Source organism: Pongo pygmaeus, chromosome 7 (genome assembly GCF_028885625.2).
Source record: "Pongo pygmaeus isolate AG05252 chromosome 7, NHGRI_mPonPyg2-v2.0_pri, whole genome shotgun sequence".
Taxonomy (NCBI): domain Eukaryota; kingdom Metazoa; phylum Chordata; class Mammalia; order Primates; family Hominidae; genus Pongo; species Pongo pygmaeus.
This window is the reverse complement of record NC_072380.2, coordinates 9015967-9034960: the sequence shown is the minus strand read 5'-3', so window position 1 is coordinate 9034960 and position 18994 is coordinate 9015967. Positions and strand designations below refer to the sequence as shown.

Sequence of the window (18994 nt, the reverse complement as noted above, 5' to 3'; positions counted from 1 at the left end):
TTCCTGAACACCTGCTGGGGAGTTCCCCAGACTTTCCTCCCAACTTCCTGGAAAGCGCTGGCTCCCCATCCTCCTTCGAGAACTAAAGACAAGAAAACATATGTATCTTTAAACAGCCTATTGTTTTATCTCTTTTATTCTTTGAAATAAAAAATTTAATACACAAATATTTTAAGCAAAATTTGCTTATAGTAAAAATTCAAGTAATAAAATGCAAATAATAGAAAGCAAAAAAAATCCCACCCGTTCAGAATTTCGCGAGTCTTGACCACCTGTTTCCTTTGCACCCGACTTCATTAGGCTCGGAGGCCAAGCAGAACCCACGGAAAGGCTTGCCATTGTGGGAACACCCAGGCTGTCCCATTCACACACCCATTGACTTTTCCCTATAACTGTCTCCTTGAGACAAGAAATGTTCCAAAAGGGCCGGATGCGGTGGCTGACGCCTGTAATCCCAGCACTTTGGGAGGCCGAGGAGGGCGGCTCACCTGAGATCAGGAGTTCAAGACCAGCCTGGCCAACATGGTGAAACCCGGTCTCTACTAAGAATACAAAAATTAGCCGGGCGCCAGTAATCCCAGCTACTCCGGAAGCTGAGGCAGGAGAATCGCTTAAGTCCAGGAGGCGGAGGTTGCAGTGAGCCGAGATCGCGCTATTGCACTCCAGCCTGGGTGACACAGCGACTGTCTCCCAAAAAAAAAAAAAAAAAAGTTGCAAGAGCGTCTCTCCAATGTTAGTCCCAGCCTGCACCCTTCTTCCATCCCTGCTTTCACTCCCGACCGTCTAATGCAGCCCTGCCTCCAGCGACCCCCGGGACGGAACCCCTCGCCCACCCGCAAGAAAGCAGCCTCGACCTAGACCCATTTTCCAGGGAATGAGCCCTGCGCCTGCGCGCACCCCGCCACCCCCCTCGAGGTCGGAGTCCACGCTCACTTGGGGGAGGAGCCCCGCAGCCTCCACCTACAAGGGCGTCCCCTAAGGGGACGGAGGCCGCAAGGGTCGCCGCGCCGGGAAATCTCCGCGCCCAGCTGGAGCGGCTGTGCGGGCTGCGCAGCGGTGCTAGGTCGGGCCGAGGTGCCACCCACCCGGAGCCGGTGAGTGCAGCCGCCCGCCCTACGGTAGATCCGCGGCCTGGCGGAGAAGTCGGGAGGGGACAGGAAGGGAGGGCGGGCGCGGGGCCCTCCTCCGTCTCAGCGGCCTGCGGAGGTGCTGCCCACGCCTGGAGGCCCCCAGTGACCCTCAGACCCGCGTCTGCGCCCCTCTCCCCACACCCCGAGGCAGAGTTGGGAAAGCAGTGGTCTTAGACTCCGCCTCGGGCACTCCGAAGAGAACGGCGGAGGCGCCCCTCCCCCTCCCTGGCTGACGCAGCGCCAGCCTCGAGCTCCTCGGTAGCCCCCGGGCGGGGAGGGCCCGAGGGTGGGCGCGGCATCCTCAGCGACTCTTCGAAGTCCCTTCCGCGTCTCATCTTTCAAGGCTGTTGCGGAGGCGGCTTGCTTCCCACCTGTCCATCTCCGTAAAAGGCCCTAAGGGAAACATGCCCACGTGTCCAGAGGTTTTCAGGACTTGGTGCATTGCAGATGAAGGCTTTTCCAGAAGCTTCCCCGTAGAAGAGGATCAGGCTTCCAACTGGTTAAGGTCAGCAGCGTTTGGCACGTCTCCTTCCAGCCTGGCGGTTTTGTCAGGATTCCCTGTGGAGTGTCTCGAAAGCCTGATGAGGGGAAATAGTACATCTCAGCGAATCGGCACCAGCGAGCGTAAGATGCGCATTATTGAATGTGCTGCTGCCGAAACTAGGAGAATGCTGAGATTGTGAGCCATCCCCCTTTCTGAGATTTTAAAAGTGTTCTAAAATGTTTTTTAGAATCACTGAAATATAATAGCTACCACGTGCCCGATATCTACTTATTCTTTTCGATTTTCATCATAACTTATAGAGAGGCTGGTGCAGGAACAGATGGTTAGGCAGCTGCCCTGGGTGAGGCTGGGAGTCTCCTGCCCGAGCAGCCCAGGTGTAGACCACTCAGACCGCCTCATGTAGGCGGCTCTCTGTGGACTGGGATGATTGGGGCAGGGAGAGTAGAGGTGGCCCTGGGAGCCCTGCGTGGTCATTAAAACAGAACCACAGCTGTTTCTCGGTGATCAGAGATAACTATCTGTATTTTACCTACGTGGCTGGGGGTCTCACTTATGATTCTGAGCTCTGTCCGCGTATTGGTCGTCTCATGCACACCTCCCCCATGCGAGTGGCCGACGGTCCTGGAGGGCGGCATCTGGGCCCTTCAAAAGTGGGAAATAAGTCGGCAGCAGTGGGTCGGAATGGCTGTTATTTGAGAGCGGGAGGAGGGGGGACAGAGAAAGTCAGGAGGTGTTAGAGGCGCACAGCCCAGGCAAAAAGTAACAAGGGCCAGCTCCTGGTGTGGCAGGTGCCGCTCAGGAATAAAGTGGATGGTGCCCATGATGTGCTGCCTAGCACACTGTTGGTGCTTAGTAAGTGTTTGCTGCATGAAGAAAGGTAAGAGGGGCTGCCTTTTTTGCTAAGTTTGCCACACCCTGCCACAGCTGGTCTTCTCTATGATCTGACCCCCTCCCAGCCACACTGCCTTTTTGGCCATATTTGCTCTTAAAGTTAGTTGGCAGCAAAAATGGCGGCATGGAGGATGCTTGGCACCTGTTAAAGATGCTAGAGATAAATGAACTAAGTCCGTGGCCTCTTTTGCCCATTTCTGCCCACAGGGATGCCAGAAGGTCCGTTGGTGAGGAAATTTCACCATTTGGTCTCCCCCTTTGTGGGTCAGCAGGTGGTCAAGACAGGGGGCAGCAGTAAGAAGCTACAGCCCGCCAGCCTGCAGTGTCTGTGGCTCCAGGACACCCAGGTGAGGCAATCCTCCTCTGAAGGGCCGGCTTTGTCGCACGTCCTGCGCCTCCCCTAGGATCTATCCCCATATGTCTCAGGGTGTCACTTCCCTGAGTCCGGAACCACCAAGCTCGGACTCCATGCAGCTCCGTCTTTCAGTCTCACGTGTCTCAGCCAGAAGTAGATATCGCTGTGGACTGTAGAACTGTAAAGAACATGTGTGGATGAGCTGGAGACCCCGATTCAGAGGGTCTGGAGTGCTTCTGTTCTCTCCGGCCACAGCTGATGGGCACCTTTGGCTGGGAACTGTGTTCCATTCCCCTGAGCCGGTGGAGAATTAAGGAAAGAGCAGAACCGGCTGGGCACGGTGGCTCGCACCTGTAATCCCAGCACTTTGGGAGGCTGAGGCGGGCGGATCACTAGATCAGGAGTTCAAGACCAGCCTGGCTAACATGGTGAAACCCCGTCTCTACTAAAAATGCAAAAATTGGCTGGGCATGGTGGTGGGTGCCTGTAATCCCAGCTACTCAGGAGGCTGAGGCAGGAGAATTGCTTGAACCCGGGAGGACGAGATTATAGTGAGATGAGATTGTGCTACTGCACTCCAGCCTGGGTGACAGAGTGAGACTCCGTCTCAAAAAAAAAAAAAAAAAAAAAAAAAGCAGAACCTTCAGATCTAGATTCAAACCAGCTCATCCTTCCAGGGGCTCACGGGGCTCCCTGTTTTCTCACCCCTACCTCCCTCTCTAGCCTTCTTATCCTGCCCCAAACTTGTCTTCTGATCGATGGAACTGCCTTTGACTCTTCTTAGTCTTTCCGTCCGTGGTTTTGACTCGCTGTCCCTGCTCAAGCACTTCTTCCTTTTTCTCCCAACTCTGCCCCTGTCCCCTCAATTTATAATGGTAATTCCTGGTCTTCCAGCTTCCACTTGGCCATTGCATCCTCAGAGAAGCCTGCCCTACCTGCTTTAGGTGGGAAGGAGACTCCATCTCTGTGCTTCCAGGACATTGTGTACTTCCTCCTGTTCTTCTTCCCTTTTTACTGAGTTGTTCTGCTTTTTGAGGGGAGAGGACAGATGCAGAGGGCAGGGGCTGCTCCTCGCCAGTATTGTGCCCCCAGCACTTAGCTGAGTGCCGGCACGTAGGAAGCACGGGTGGTGCCTGCAGATGAACTCACACGCTCTGCAGCTGCTTAGCCGTGTGCTCTTAAGCATGTTCATCTCATAGCTCTTTCTTCTGTTGTAGAATGAGGATAGGCCATTGACCTCTTAAAATTGTTGTTTTAAGTAGACTTTATGCCTGGCACATAACGGGCACTCCATAAGTACTAGTTCCCTTTCTTCCATCTTGCCCTCACCCCCCACCGCCGCGACACACACACACGGAGGTTTTAAAACCGTTCTTAGTTAGAACTGGAAGAGATCCTGTAGCCTTTACCCATAGTTGATTCCTTGGGAGACTGAGGCTCGGAGAAGGGAGTACTTAGCCCAAGCTCAGGTGGCTGGCAAGGAACAGGTGAGAGCACGGGGTCCCATGGCCTCCAGGACTGTGGCCTCTTTGTACACACTGTCCTGCGAGGTTTGCAGGGGCAGGATTATGTCTCTGTCTCTGGATCCCAAGCACTTACCAGGGTGTCTGCCACAGAGCTGGCTGTAACAGAATATTTCCCAAGTGGATGGGTGGGCAGATGGATGTGCGGTGAAGGAACCTGTAGACGGGACTGGGAGCTGCTTTCCCAGTAAACCAAGCAGAAACCCATGTTGCAGGGAACCTTTGGGGCTGCCTGGCAGTGCTTTGAAGTGAGCGCCCTTCCCTGCTTCTCCCTGTCGGTGGGTCCCTGACCCTAGGAACTTAGAATTGAATTGAGAACATAGGGCTTGTATCGACACAGGCCACACTATTAAGCTACGCTAAATGGGGAGGGCAGAGCACATGATGAAGGCCCAGGTAATGGCCCTGACAGGAAGAGGTCCCGGTGGCCTGGAGAAGATGCGCAGGAGGTAGGACTTGAGTTGGGCCTTGAAGGCTAGAGGATTTCAGTGGACTGAAGAGGGAGGAAAGGGCATTTCAGGCTTGAGAAGCAGTTATAGGCGGGCTGATGGAGGTGGAGTGAGCGGGCTGAGTTGATGAGGCAGGAGGGAGCTTGGCTGCACTCTGTGCCATCTGTTTGTCTGGCACATCCTTTCCTTGTCAGCTCTCCATTTTCTATATAGGAGTTGTGTTGGATTACTCATAACAGACTCAGAAAAATGGCTACTCCAACTCAAGGTTTTCTCCTCCTCCAGTAATGGAACAGTCCAGGGTGGTATAGGAGCAACATTGGAAACCAAGCTCCTTCCACTCTCCCCTTCCAAGACTGGGTAATTTATTAAGGAAAGAGGTTTAATGGACTCACAGTTCTGCATGGCTGGGGAGGCCTCGCAATTATGGCAGTAGGCGAAGGGGAAACAAAGGCACATCCTACATGGTGGAAGGCAAGAGAGCTTGTGCAGGGGAATTACCATTTATAAAACCATCAGGCCAGGTGCAGTGGCTTATGCCTGTAATCCCAGCACTTTGGGAGGCAGAGGTGGGCAGGTCGCCTGAGATCAGGAGTTTGAGACCAGCCTGGCCAACATGTTGAAACCCCATCTCTACTAAAGATGCACAAATTAGCTGGGCATGGTGGTGGGCACCTATAATCCCAGCTACTTGGGAGGCTGAGGCAGGAGAATTGCTTGAACCCAGGAGACAGAGGTTGCAGTGAGCCGAGATCGCACCTGCACTCCAGCCTCAGCAACAGAGTGAGACTCCATCTCAAAAAACAACAGCAACAACAACAACAAACCCATCAGATCTCTTGAGACTTACTTACTATCACACGAACAGCCCCCATGATTCAATTACCTCCCACTGGGTACCTCCCACCGGGTCCATCCCATAACACCTGGGAATCATGGGAGTTATTATATTATTCCACCCCCAGGCCCTTCCAAAGCACAAGTCCTCACATTTGAAAACCAATCATGCCTTCCCAACAGTCCCCAAAAGTCTTAATTCATTTCAGCATTAACTTAAAAGGCCACGGTCCAAAGTCTCATCTGAGACAAGGCAAGTTCCTTCCACCTATGAGCCTGTAAAATCGAAAGCAAGTTAGTTACTTCCTAGATACCATGGGGGTACAGAAATTGGGTAAATACACCTGTTTCAAATGGGAGAAATTGGCCAAAACGAAGGGGCTACAGGCCCCCATGCAAGTCTGAAATCCAGCGAGGCAGTCAAATCTTAAAGCTCCAAAATGATCTTTGACTCCATGTCTCTCATCCAGGGCACGCGGATGCAAGAGGTAGACTCCCACGGCCTTGGGCAGCTCTGCCTCTGTGGCTTTGTAGGGTACAGTCCGTCATCCTGGCTGCTTTCACAGGCTGGCATTGAGTATCTGTGGGTTTTCCAGGGCAGGGTGCACGCTGTCAGTGGATCTACCATTCTGGGGTCTGGAGGACAGTGGCCCTCTTTTCACAGCTCTACTAGGCAGTGCCCCAGTGGGAACTCTGCCCTGAGGCTCTAACCCCGTATTTTCCTTCTGCACTGCCCTAGCAGAGGTTCTCAGTGAGGGCTCTGCCCCTGCAGCACACCTCTGCCTGGACATCCCGTTGTTTCCATACATCCTCAGCAATCTAGGTGGAGGTTTCCAAACCTCCATTCTTAACTTCTGTGCACCCGCAGGCTCAATACCACATGTAAACCGCCAAGGCTTGGGGCTTGTACCCTCTGAAGCAGCAGCCTGGGTTGTACATTGGCCCTTTTTAGCCATGGCTGGAGGGGCTAGGACACAGGGCATCAAGTCCCTAGGCTGCACACAGTAGAGGGGGCCCTGGACCTGGCCCAGGAAACCATTTTTTCCTTCTAGGTGTCTGCACCTGTGATGGGAGGGGCTGCTGTGAAGGTCTCTGACATGCTCTGGAGACATTTTCCTTATTGACTTGGTGATTAGCATCTGACTCCTAGTTACTTATGCAAATTTCTGCAGCCAGCTTGAATTCTCCCCAGAAAATGAGTTTTTCTTTTCTACTGCATCATCAGGCTGCAAATTTTTCAAACTTTTGTGCTCTGCTTCCTCTTGAATGCTTTGCCACTTAGAAATTTCTTTCACCAGATACCATAATCATGTCTCTCAAGTTCAAATTTCCATAGATCTCTAGGGCAGGGGCAAAATGCTGCCAGTCTCTTAGCATAGCAAGAATCACCTTTACTTTAGTTCCCAGCAAGTTCCTCATCTCCATCTGAGACCACCTCAGCCTGTACCTTATTGTCCATATCACTATCAGGATTTTGATCAAAGCCATTCAACAAGTATCCAGGAAGTTCCAAACTTTCCCACATTTTCCTGTCTTCTTCTGAGCCCTCCAGACTGTTTCAACCTCTGCCTGTTACCCAGTTCCAAAGTTGCTTCCACATTTTTAGATGTCTTTACAGCAATGCCCCCCTCCCAGTACCAGTTTACAGTATTAGTCTATTCTCATGCTGCTGATAAAGACATAACCAAGACTTGGTAATTTATAAAGGGAAGAGATTTAATGGACTCACAGTTCCACATGTCTGGGGAGTCCTCATAATCATGGTGGAAGGCAAAGGAGAAGCAAAGGCATGTCTTACATGGCAGCAGGCAAGAAAGAGCATGTGCAGGGGAACTGCCCTTTATAAAACCATCAGATCTTGTGAGACTTACTATAATGGGAACAGCATGGGAAAAAACCCATCCCCATGGTTCAATTACCTCCCACCGGGTCCCCCCCACAACACATGGGAATTATGGGAGCTAAAATTCAAGATGAGATTTGGGTGGGGACACAGCCAAACCATATCACACATTTTATGGTCAGTGATGTCCAGTCATCAGTTGTTGGACATTCGGATTGTTTCAACTCTTTGACTTCTATGGATAATGCTGCTGTGGGCATTCATGTGCAAGTATTGGTGTAGACGTATGTTTCCATTTCTCTTGAGACTATTCCTAGGAGTGGAATTGCTGGACCATATAGTATGTTTAACTTTTTTAGTGTCTTCTGTAGTGTTTTCCAAGGCAGCTGCACCATTTTATCATCCCACCAGCAGTGAATGAGGACCAGTCCTTCCATTTTTAACCTCTTGCCACAGCACCTGGGGCCTCCCTATCTCCAGCTCACCTGGGGTCATGGTGGGTAGGTTCCCTGGGTTCCCTCTTCCTTGGGGTGCCCCTGTGCTGCAGCAGGGGTCTCTGCTCTGCCTTATCAGTTACCCTTCCTGTGCCTGTTCCTCATCTTCTGGGGGGACTTTATATCTCCTGTCTGCTCCTCCTCTTGATCCTGAGAGTTTAGAGCTCTTTGGTTCCTATAGCGGGTTTGTTGGGAGTAGTGCTAACAGCGCACGCCCTGGCTGCTGTGTCTGACCAGGAGCCCCTGTCCCAGTGTGGGGTTTCCACCTCTGCCTTCAGGTATGTCCCCTCAGCTAGGAACACCCTGTCTCCTCTGTCCTCCACTCTTCTTGTGAAGCCCAGCCCAGGTAACGGCCAGCTTCCCCTCATCATGCAGACTCTTCTTCCGTGTGCTACCTCTGCTTCTACCCACACTTTTCTTTTCTTTTTTTTTTTTGTACAGATGGGTGTTTCACTTTGTTACCCAGGCTGGTCTCGAACTCCTGGGCTCAAGCAGTCCTCTCGTCTCAGCCTCCCAAAGTGCAGGGATTACAGGCATGAGCCACTGTGCCTGGCCTACCCACACTTTTCTCCGTGCTCTTGTGGTATCTGTTTTCATAGTTGTCCCCCTCCCACCCCCACCGCCTTTTAAAATTTTTAAAAATTGTTATGAAAAACACATAACAAAATTTACTGTCTTAGCCATTTTAAAGTATATAGTTCAGTCATGTTAAGTATATTCACGTTGTCTAACAGTTTGCCTGAACTTTTTTATCTCCCCAAGCTGAAACTCCATGCCTGTTGAACACTAACTCCCCCTTTCCTCCCTCCCTGCAGCCTCTGGCAGTCACCTTTCTACTTTCTGTCTCAGTGAATTTTACTTCCCCAGATACCTCATATCAGTGGAATTATACAGTATTTGGAGTTTTTTTGACTGGCTTATTTCACTTAGTATGAAGTCCTCAAAGTTCACCCATGTTATAGATAAGGGAAGATTGGAGATTGTCCTCATCTAATTTTGCGGCTATTACAGAATATTTGAGACTGCGTAATTTATAAGCAATATAAGTCTATTTAGCTCACAGTTCTGGAGCCTGGGATGTCGAAGGGCATGGCATTGGCATCTTGCCGTGTCATTTGCAGTTGGCATTATTCCATTCAGGAGGCCAGAGCTCTGTGGCCTAATCTCAAAGTTGCCATCTCTTACCACTGTTCCACTGGGGATTAAGTTTCCAACACATACTTTTTGAGGAACACATTCAAACCATTGCAGAGCCTTATTCATCTGTTTGCCCTTGGAGCCTAGCACACTGCCAGGCACATTGAATAAGCTTAATTAATGATTAGTGAATTGAAGTGGCTGCAATGTCACAGGAACCCAAAAGAGGGACAGCGGAAATTGCCATAGTTGGAGAGGGTATGAGGACATCCTGACCTAGACATTTTTGACCTAGTAAATGTTTTGTTCATGATGGGCACTTGACAATTATTTTCATCAGAAGTATATCAACATTGGTGAGTTTATACCAAGAAATATTTTCTGCAGCAAATTCTGTTATGGCTACTTAAATCCTTGCTCAGGTTTTTTTTTTTTTTATGTAGGTCGGTTAAACCATTTCTAATATGTGGCAGATAACAATCTGTGCTCAGATTTACAGATAAGCTATTCTGGGATTATTTCGAAAGGTAATGCTCTTTTGGGTAGAGGACTTCAAGATTAATTTGTATACTAATTAACAAGTTAAAGATCATACCAGAACAGTGATCTTTAAGCACGGACCTGTAGTGGTCAAAAAAGTAACACAGGCATTTCCAGTATTAATGCCAGATATTTTGGTTTATACTCCTTGAAAGACTGCCTGAATTTCAGGCTGTGTAGAACTGACTCATCCTGGAATCTAGGCACACATATTGCATATCAGGAGGTGCAATATGAAAATAAACTCAAAGCAAGGGCCGGGCATGGTGGCTCATGCCTGGAATCCCAACACTTTGGGAGGCCAAGACAGGCAGATGACTTGAGGTCAGGAGTTTGAGACCAGCCTTGCTAATGTGGCAAGACCTGGTCTCTACTAAATATACAAAAATTAGCTCGTTGTGGTGGTGTGCACCTATAGTCCCAGCTACTTGGGAAACTGAGGCAAGAGAATCGCTTGAACCCAGGAGATGGAGGCTGCAGTGAGCCAAGATGGTGCCACTACACTCCAGTCTAGGCGAGACTCCATCTGAGAAAAAAAAAAAAAAAAAAAAAAGCAGCAGAACATCCTTTAACACACATTTTCTATATTTATTTTCTTCTACTAAAATCATTTTCAGTGAGATGATGTGGGTCCTTTGCCTTGTACATTTTACAGTGGTGATTTGATTCATTGATCAATTTTTGTTTCAGTATCTAATTTTTATTGGTTACCATTTTCTTATCAAGTCCAATATGCTGGTGGAGGGGGTAGCGAGGGGTACCCAGTTTTACAGAGTGTTGTCTTTAGCTGCTCTGTGTGCATTCCCACACACTGCTTATTTCTGGCATAGAAAATGTATTATGAATGGAATGAAGGAATGACAGCTTATGTTCATTTCTTAGCTACTGCATGAAAAAATTGGGAGCGATTCCCTTCAGGTATTCCAGGGTGGCCCTGCTATCTAGCATGGGTCTGTTTCACTGCCAACTAAGTCTACTTGCTCCCAGTCACTTTGAAAACCACATGCGAACTGCTCACACCACTGGAGCAAAAGAGCAAAAGGCAGAGCCCAAAGACTTCATTTGGGAAGGCCCCCCGGGAGGGGCGAGAAGGAAGACCTTTGCAATAGGATAAATATCTGCATTCCCCAGTTCCCCTCTCTGGGTCTGTAAGGCTTAGATCTCTGTTCATTTTTTCTAGGTCAATGGAAAGAAATTATTCCTTAGATTTGATCCAGATGAAGAAATGGGGCCCCCTGGCAGCAGCCCACCGCCAGAGCCTCCACAAAAAGAAGCGCAGAAGGAAGGGGCTGCGGACCCAAAGCAGGTTGGGGAGCCCAGCGGGCAGAAGACCCCTGATGGATCCTCACAGTCTGCAGAACTCGTTCCCCAGGGCGAGGATGATTCTGAGTATTTGGAGAGAGACGCCCCTGCAGGAGATGCTGGGAGGTGGCTGCGTGTCAGCTTTGGTTTGTTTGGCAGCGTTTGGGTGAACGAGTTCTCCAGAGCCAAGCAAGCCAACAAGAGAGGGGATTGGAGGGACCCTTCCCCGAGGTAATGGTGTGGCCATCTGATTCTCATGGGCTCTCATAGTCATAGGGCCCTGCTTGGTGGGGTTTGGGACTTCAGCAGTGGGGACACACTGAGGATGTCCAGTCTGCCCACCAGGGCCCTGCTGTCTTGGGGAGAGAGGCCACCTCTGTATCTACCTGTGATAGGAAGTAGACTGTGGTCTGCATGCAGGAGAGGGTTGTGCACCAAGAGGCGGCTGGGAGAAGGGGAGAATTTTCCCAACAAATGTGGCACTTGAGGGTGGACTGTCCCTGAAGAACATTTTATTGCCTGGCTCCTGACTAGTGTGCTTTGAGTTTAGGGACAAGATTTTCCCAGTTTTGTTTTAAGTATATTGTTTATGTGTTTATTTTTTATTGAGATATAATTAACATTCAGTAGAATGCAGATCTTAAGTGTTCAGCTTGATGAGTTTTTTTGGTTTGTTTTGAGACGGAGTCTTGCTCTGTTGGCCCAGGCTGTAGTGCAGTGGCACGATCTCGCCTCACTGCAACCTCTGCCTCTCAGGTTGAAGCAGTTCTCCTGCCTCAGCCTCCCGAGGAGCTGGGACTACAGGCGCGTGCCACCACACCGGCTAACTTTTGTATTTTTAGTAGAGACGGGGTTTCACCATGTTGGACAGGCTGGCTGGTCTGGAACTCCTGGCCTCAAGCGATCCGCCTACCTCCACCTCCCAAAGTGCTGGGATTACAGGCGTGAGCCACCGTGCTTGGCCCCAGTTTTTATAATCTATGAATGTTGAGATCAACATTTTGTGCATAAGACTCTATCTAGGTTTAGGATATGTCCTCAGTGTCAATTCCCAGAGGAGTTATTGCTGGTCAGAGGGAATGCACATTCTTAGGGCTGTACATTTTTCTGGCCTTAGGAAAGTGCTAGCTGAGCTGAAATCTCATGAATGTTAGGTCGTTTGTGTACTTCTTATCAATGTATTGAAGCTTTTGGACAGAAAGTGTGTTTGTTTTTGTGACATGTGTTGCCAGTATTGTTTCAAGTCTGTCCTCTGTCCTTTGACTATGCTTATGATGCCTCTTGGCATTCGGGATTTTAAATTTTTATATCATCAATGGTGGGTATTTTTCTTGATTGCTCGTAGGTTTCCCCTTTTACTAAAAAAAGGCCCCTTCTGCCCCCAGAGAAAGTCACATGACTTCTGTTTTCTGAAGTTTTATAACTTGTAAAAATGTTTAGAACTGTAGTCTTTATTTGTGGCATGATGTAGGTACCATAGGATGCTATGGGCTGTAAAAATAACTCGGAGTAGCTTCTGTGGTCTGGAGATTTTGGGCTCACATGACTGGAAGTTCAAGAAGGAGGGTGGGCTTTGGGGCTGCAGTTCCGAGGTTCTGGCTTCACGTTCTTGTGATTCTCCTGGCTTTGCACTTTCCATGCATTGGTTTTGTCCTTAGACCAGCAGCAAGAGGCTACTGCAGCTCCAGGATTTTATTCACACCAAAAAATCCAGAAGAAGAGAAGATCATTTTTAGAAGTTCAGATGAGGAGACTTTTCTTAGAACCCCCAGCAAACCTGTCATCATCAGGAGCCTGCCCTTTGCTGAGTCCTGGATTAGTCACCAGCTGGAGGCATTGAAATGCCCTCCCCGAAGCAGGCTCACCCCTAGGTTTTCAGATATAGTGCCATAGAGTGAATGTGTATCATGCCATTATTTTTAAATCTCTTTTTACCTGGTTATGTCTCTTTTCTCATTTACATGTTTTATATTTATTTTGCTTTGTCTCTTTTTTCTTTAATAGGCTGGCCTGAGTTTTATCTACTTTGTTGGTCTTTGAAATAAATAATATTAGCTTGCCAGGTATAGTGACTCCTGTCTGTAATCCCAGCACTTTGGGAGGCTGAGACAGGAGGATCACTTGAGCCCAGGAGTAAGAGACCAGCCTGGGCAACATAGGAAAGACTCTGTTTCTACAAAAAATAAAAATAAAATGAACCGGGTGTGGTGATGCATACCTGTAGTCCCAGTTACTTGGGAGGCTGAAGTGGGAGGGTAGTTTGAGCCAGGGAGGTTGAGACTGCAGTGAGCTGTGATTGTGCCACTACACTCCAGCCTGGGCAACAGAGCGAGATCCTATCTCCAAATAAATAAATAAATAAAATTAGCTTTATATATGCTTTCTATATGGAAAGGGTTATGGAGTATTGAAAATATTAGGTCAGGTGTGGTGGCTCACACCTGTAATCCCAGCACTTTACGAGGCTGAGGCGGGTGGATCACCTGACGTCAGGAGTTCGAGACCAGCCTGGCCAACATGATGAAACCCCATCTCTGCTAAAAGTACAAAAAATTAGCCAGGTGTGGTGGTATACACCTGTAATCCCAGCTACTCGGGAGGCTGAGGCAGGAGAATCGCTTAAACCCGGGAGGCGGAGATTGCAGTGAGCCAAGATAGTGCCACTGTACTCCAGCCTGGGTGACAAGAATGAAACTCCATCTCAAAAAAAAAAAAATTATGTCAAAAATGTATTTAATATGCCTAGCCTACCAAACATCTGGGCTTAGCCTCACCTACCTTATATGTGCTCAGAACAATTACATTAGCCTACAGTTGGGCAAAATCATCTAACACAAAGCTTGTTTTATAAAATGTTGACTATCTCATGTAATTTATTGAATACTGTACTGAAAATAAAGGTTTTATAGGTACTCAAAGTATGGCTTTTACTGAGTGTGCATTGATTTTGTACCGTTATAAAATCAAAAATTAAAAGTGAACCATTGTAAGTCAGGGATGTGTGTATGTGTGTACGATCCAACCACAGAGTGTGCTCTGATTACATTGTGGTAACGATGTATACATATGACCTGTTCTTTCTTCCCAGGTTGGTCCTGCACTTTGGTGGTGGTGGCTTCCTGGCATTTTATAATTGTCAGATGTCTTGGAGCTCTTCCCCAGTGGTCACACCCACCTGTGACATCCTGTCTGAGAAATTCCATCGAGGACAAGCCTTAGAAGCTCTAGGCCAGGCTCAGCCTGTCTGCTATACACTGCTGGACCAGAGATACTTCTCAGGGCTAGGTATGACTCATGGGAAAGGGGTGAGTCCACAGAGTTGCTTCATGGAAAAGTCGCTCCTGTGGGAGTCACAAGACCTGAGGCCCACCCTAATTGTGCCAGTGCTGTTGGTCTTGAGGTGCCGCTTGCTTAATCTCCTTTGTTTTACTTCCCTTGTTTTTAGACTGAGGGCATTAGATCAGGCAGTTTTTAACTTGTCTCTCGGCTTCAGAATCCACACCCTAACTGTGTTATCAGTTGTGAGCCCTCTGCCAGCAGCGTTGGAGCATCACCTCCTAAAGGGCGGGGTCATGTCTGGGGTACCTCTGTACCCTCCACTGCACAGTGCAGCGCCTGCACATAGGAGGTGCCTGACCTGTGTCTGTAGGAACTGAAGTCGTGCAGGCTGCTAACAGAGGAGTGAGTGCATGTTCTAAGGGATGCTGCTCTTGGGTGGATGGAGCTTCCTGCCCTGGCCAGAGCACAGAGATGACTCAGTCTACACTGGGTTCTTATGCGACGCGAGTGAAGGAGCAGTTTCCCTCTCTCTATTGCAGCGGCATGAGCAATGAAACTGCGAGCATTTCAGGATAGAGAGAAGAGCTAAACAATTTCAAAAATACATATAACAGCTAATTAGCGGGACTATGACAGCGTGCCATTCTTATTACTCACAGCAGGGGAATAATTGTGCCCAAAATTGGCTGCTGAAGCAATCAGGCAGGTTGGTGGTGACAGAGTCACCTCCATATCCAACATGTGGCTTTGCTGCCTGCTCACCACCCCTCACGAGGGTCGGAGGAGGCCAGGTGGTGCAGCAGGCACCAGCCTTGCATTTTCATGTTAGGACCATGGGAGTCCCTGTGCACTCAGGAGCGAAGAGCCGTCGGAAATGGCTTTTTGGGTATATATGACAAGAGCTAACAGTAACAGTAGTAATTAATAACAGCCAGTGTTTTCCAAGCAGCTCTGATGTGCCAGGCACACGTTTTTGTCCTTACTGCTGTCCTGTAGGATGGTTATAGTGGTTTTCCCTTCCTTCAGATGAGGAAACTGAAGCAGAGAACACATCGCTAGTAAATGGTGCAGCTGAGACGTGAATCCAGGTATTCTGTCAACGAATTCTGGAGAGACTGATGTGTGTAATGAGTGTGATTATGAGGCTCTTGGAAAGAGCAGGAATTTCCTTCACCCGCTCACTCCAAACACACAGACACTCACTTGACTGTCACGCTCACCACCTCTCCTTAAGGAGATCATTGTTTAATGGCCCAGCAAGCACAGACTCAGTCCACTGTGGGTTACTAAAGATTGCAATGAATGCCTGGTGGAGCTGAAAGAGTATGGTTGGAACATTCCAAAGAGAGTTACTGGTTCTGGAAGGAGGGATCGAGGCTGGCTTCACAGAGAATGAGGCAAGAGTAGAAACATAATAAGATAACACCGCCCCAAACGCTTTCTACATAACAAGCATTATGCCTGGTATTTCATTTTATTTTATTTTTTGACACAGGGTCTCTCTCCTCTCTGTCGCCCAGGCCGGAGTGCAGTGGCACAATCACAACCCACTGCAGCCTCAGCCTTCGTGGCTCAAGCGATCCTCCCACCTCAGCCTCCTGAGTAGCTGAGACTACAGGTGCATGACACCGTGCCTCACTAATTTTTAAAATTTTTGTAGAGACAAGCTCTCACTATGTTGCCCAGGCTGGTCTTGAACTTTTGGGCTCAAGTGATCCTCCTGCCTCTGCCTCCCGAAGTGCTGGGATTACAGGCGTGAGCCACTGTGCCTAGCTATGCTTGACATTTTGTTTTTAATTAAAAAAAAAATTTTTTGAGACAGAATCTCGCCCTGTTGCCCAGGCTGGAGTGCAATGGCACCATCTCAGATTACTGCAACCTCCGCCTCCCAGGTTCAAGTAATTGTTGTACCTCAGCCACCTGAGTAGCTGCAATTACAGGCAGGTGCCACCATGCCTGGCTAATTTTTGTATTTTTGGTAGATATGGGGTTTCACCATGTTGTCCAGGCTGGTTTGAACTCCTAGCCTCAAGTGATTCACCCGCCTCTGCCTCCTAAAGTGCTGGGATTACAGGCATGTACCAGGCTGACATTTTAAATAATAACAACAGTTAATATTTATTGAGTACTCTACATACCAGCCACTGTGCTCAGCGTTTTTTGGTGAATTCTCATTTACTGCTCACAAAAACCAGGTAAGCCATCCCTGCCTTACAGATAAGGAAACTGCAGCTAATTGAGGCTGAGGAGCTTGCCAGGGCCACATGGGAAGGATCTGCTTGAGCTGCGATTCAAGTGCGGGCAGTCAGATGCCCAATCCTTTTTTGATAGCCTGTTTGTCATGACGGGCCATGCGTGAGTTTCATTTCATCTTCACAGCAACCTTAAAGGTAGGAGTTGTCAACTCCATTTTACAGACAGAGAAGTGGAGTCAGAGATCGCAGACCCGCCCAGGGTCCCACAGGATGTGGAAGAGCTGATTTCTGCCTTGTTAACTTTGTGGGTGGTTTCATCATGCCGTGTGTCCTTTCTCCTTCCCTTATGTTCCCCCGCTTTATTTCAGGGAACATCATTAAGAATGAAGCCTTGTACAGAGCTGGGATCCATCCCCTTTCTCTTGGTTCAGTCCTGAGTGCCTCGCGTCGGGAGGTCCTGGTGGATCACGTGGTGGAGTTCAGTACAGCCTGGCTGCAGGGCAAGTTCCAAGGCAGACCGCAGCGCACACAGGTCTACCAGAGAGAACAGTGCCCTGCTGGCCACCAGGTTATGAAGGAGGCGTTTGGGCCCCAAGATGGGTTACAGAGGCTCACCTGGTGGTGCCCACAGTGCCAGCCCCAGTTGTCAGAGGAGCCAGAGCAGCGCCAGTTTTCCTAAGGAGCTGGTGGTGCTCTTCATGGAACCTTGCCCCTTGGGGAACGTGACGTCTAAGTGTCCAGAAAGGAGGATGTGGGCAGGGACGGGGTACAGAGGATATAGTGTGGGTCAGAGGTGCCAGTATTACAATATTCATCTCCCTGGAGTTATGTTGAAGGCAGAGTTTTCATAGGGTTAGATTTTTTTTTATCCTTTTCTAGTTCAGTTAATTCATCCTATGGAATTGCACCATAGTGAAAGATGAGAAAAATCGTGATAATGGGTAAGGGGAAAACTTCCCGGAAGGCAATGGGGCGAGGAAAAAGAAAGTCTATGGGAAATGGCTGTGCTCCCAACATGGCTTTGCGGATGATGTGGGGTTTTTTTTTTTTGGTTTTTGTTTTGAGACAGAGTCTTGCTCTGTCTCCCAGGCTAGGGTGCAGTGGCGTGATCTTGGCTTACTGCAGCTTTGCCCTCTCAGGCTCAAGCAGTCCTCACCTCAGCCTGCAGAGTAGCTGGGACTACAGGCATGTGCTGTGATGCCCGGCTGATTTTTGTTTACTTTTTAGAGAGATGGGGTCTTGCCATATTGGCCAGGCTGGTCTTGAACTCCTACAACTCAAGCAATCCTCCCACCTGGGCCTTCCAAAATGTTGGGACCACGGGTGTGAGCCACCGCGCCCGGCTGGCTCCTGTGTTTTGTTTTTGTTTTGTAACTTTGGTTGATGTTAAGGCCCTCCATTTTGGAAAGCAGGAAAACAGGATTTTTTTTTTTTTTTATCTTGTTCCCCTGGAGGATCCAGGGATGAGGATAGAGTGGCCTGAGAGCAGTGCTTGGATTCAGCCTCCTGCTGGGTGCTTCCTGCTGGACACAGGCACCAAGAGGCACGGGGGTGGAGCAGGGAGCTGCACCTTTCTGGGGTGCTTGGTGGTCTGTAGAGAAAAGCTGCGTGTTTACTCCTTAAGTCAATGTATTGGTGACTGTTGATATGTTGAACAATTCAGGAGTCAAGGGCTGTGGAGAAACTCCCTCAGGTTGTTGGCAACAGGTGAATGAAGCTAGAGCGGTGACATGAAAATAAAGCTCACTGTTACTTGCTGTTGTCATCTTTATTTGGTAGTAAAAGGTCTTTAAATACACAACTATTCGTGGAGGTGGCTTCCAGGGCTTACTGGGTTAGCTGAGGAATCTACATAAAAGGAGCAGTGAGAGGAGGTGAGCGCACACCTGCTCTTCTGCCCCAGGTGAACAGAGATGGACTTGACCTCTGTCACCATGATGTCTGCACAGAGATTTGTGAGAGTGAAGCTGAAAACACTGGCTGATGTTTCTGGCTTTCCTTTATTCTTCTCTTTTTTTTTTTGAAACAGGGTCTCACTCTGTTGCCCAGGCTGGAGTACAGTGGTGTGACCATGGCTCACTGCAGCCTCGACCTCCCGGGCTCAGGTGATCCTTCCACCTCAGCCTCCCTAGCAGCTGGGACTACAGGTGTGCACCACTATGTCTGGCTAATTTTTGTATTTTTGTATAGAGGGAGACTCACCATGTTGTCCCAGCTGGTCTCGAACTGCAGACCTGAAGTGATCCACTTGCTTTGGCCTCCCAAAGTGCTGGGATAACAGGCATGAGTCACTGTGCCTGGCCTCCTCTGTCTTAAATGATTGACAATTGTCAACAGTGCAGAGAGCCACTTGATGGCAGAGCAAGTCTCTTGTACTGAAGGCTCCTCCTGCACGGGGTGCTCTTCCTATGTTGAGGGCTGTCTCTCCCTCACCCAGTCCTCACCACTTCGCTTACTTCTTGCACGTGATCTACAAAACAACACATGAAGATAGGTGCTCACCCTTGTCCTTAA

The 18994-nt window shown here is 48.9% G+C and overlaps 1 protein-coding gene across 6 annotated transcripts; it reads left to right on the top strand.

The window, feature by feature from the left end:
• Positions 1 to 909: 909 nt before the first annotated feature.
• Positions 910 to 18237, top strand: NEIL2 (nei like DNA glycosylase 2). 6 transcript variants are annotated; one of them, XM_054499046.2, is made up of 6 exons: positions 913 to 1094; positions 1474 to 1635; positions 2734 to 2873; positions 10885 to 11237; positions 14095 to 14291; positions 16849 to 18237. In XM_054499046.2, exons 3-6 carry the CDS (start codon positions 2736 to 2738, stop codon positions 17157 to 17159), a joined length of 999 nt encoding a protein of 332 aa, XP_054355021.1. In that variant the 5' UTR covers positions 913 to 1094; positions 1474 to 1635; positions 2734 to 2735; the 3' UTR covers positions 17160 to 18237. The 6 variants fall into 6 exon arrangements, with proteins under 6 accessions (XP_054355022.1, XP_054355021.1, XP_063525409.1 ...); XM_054499047.2 differs by lacking the exon at positions 1474 to 1635 and having other exon boundaries at positions 910 to 1094; XM_063669339.1 differs by having other exon boundaries at positions 928 to 1094; positions 14095 to 18237.
• The last annotated feature ends 757 nt before the right edge of the window (positions 18238 to 18994 follow it).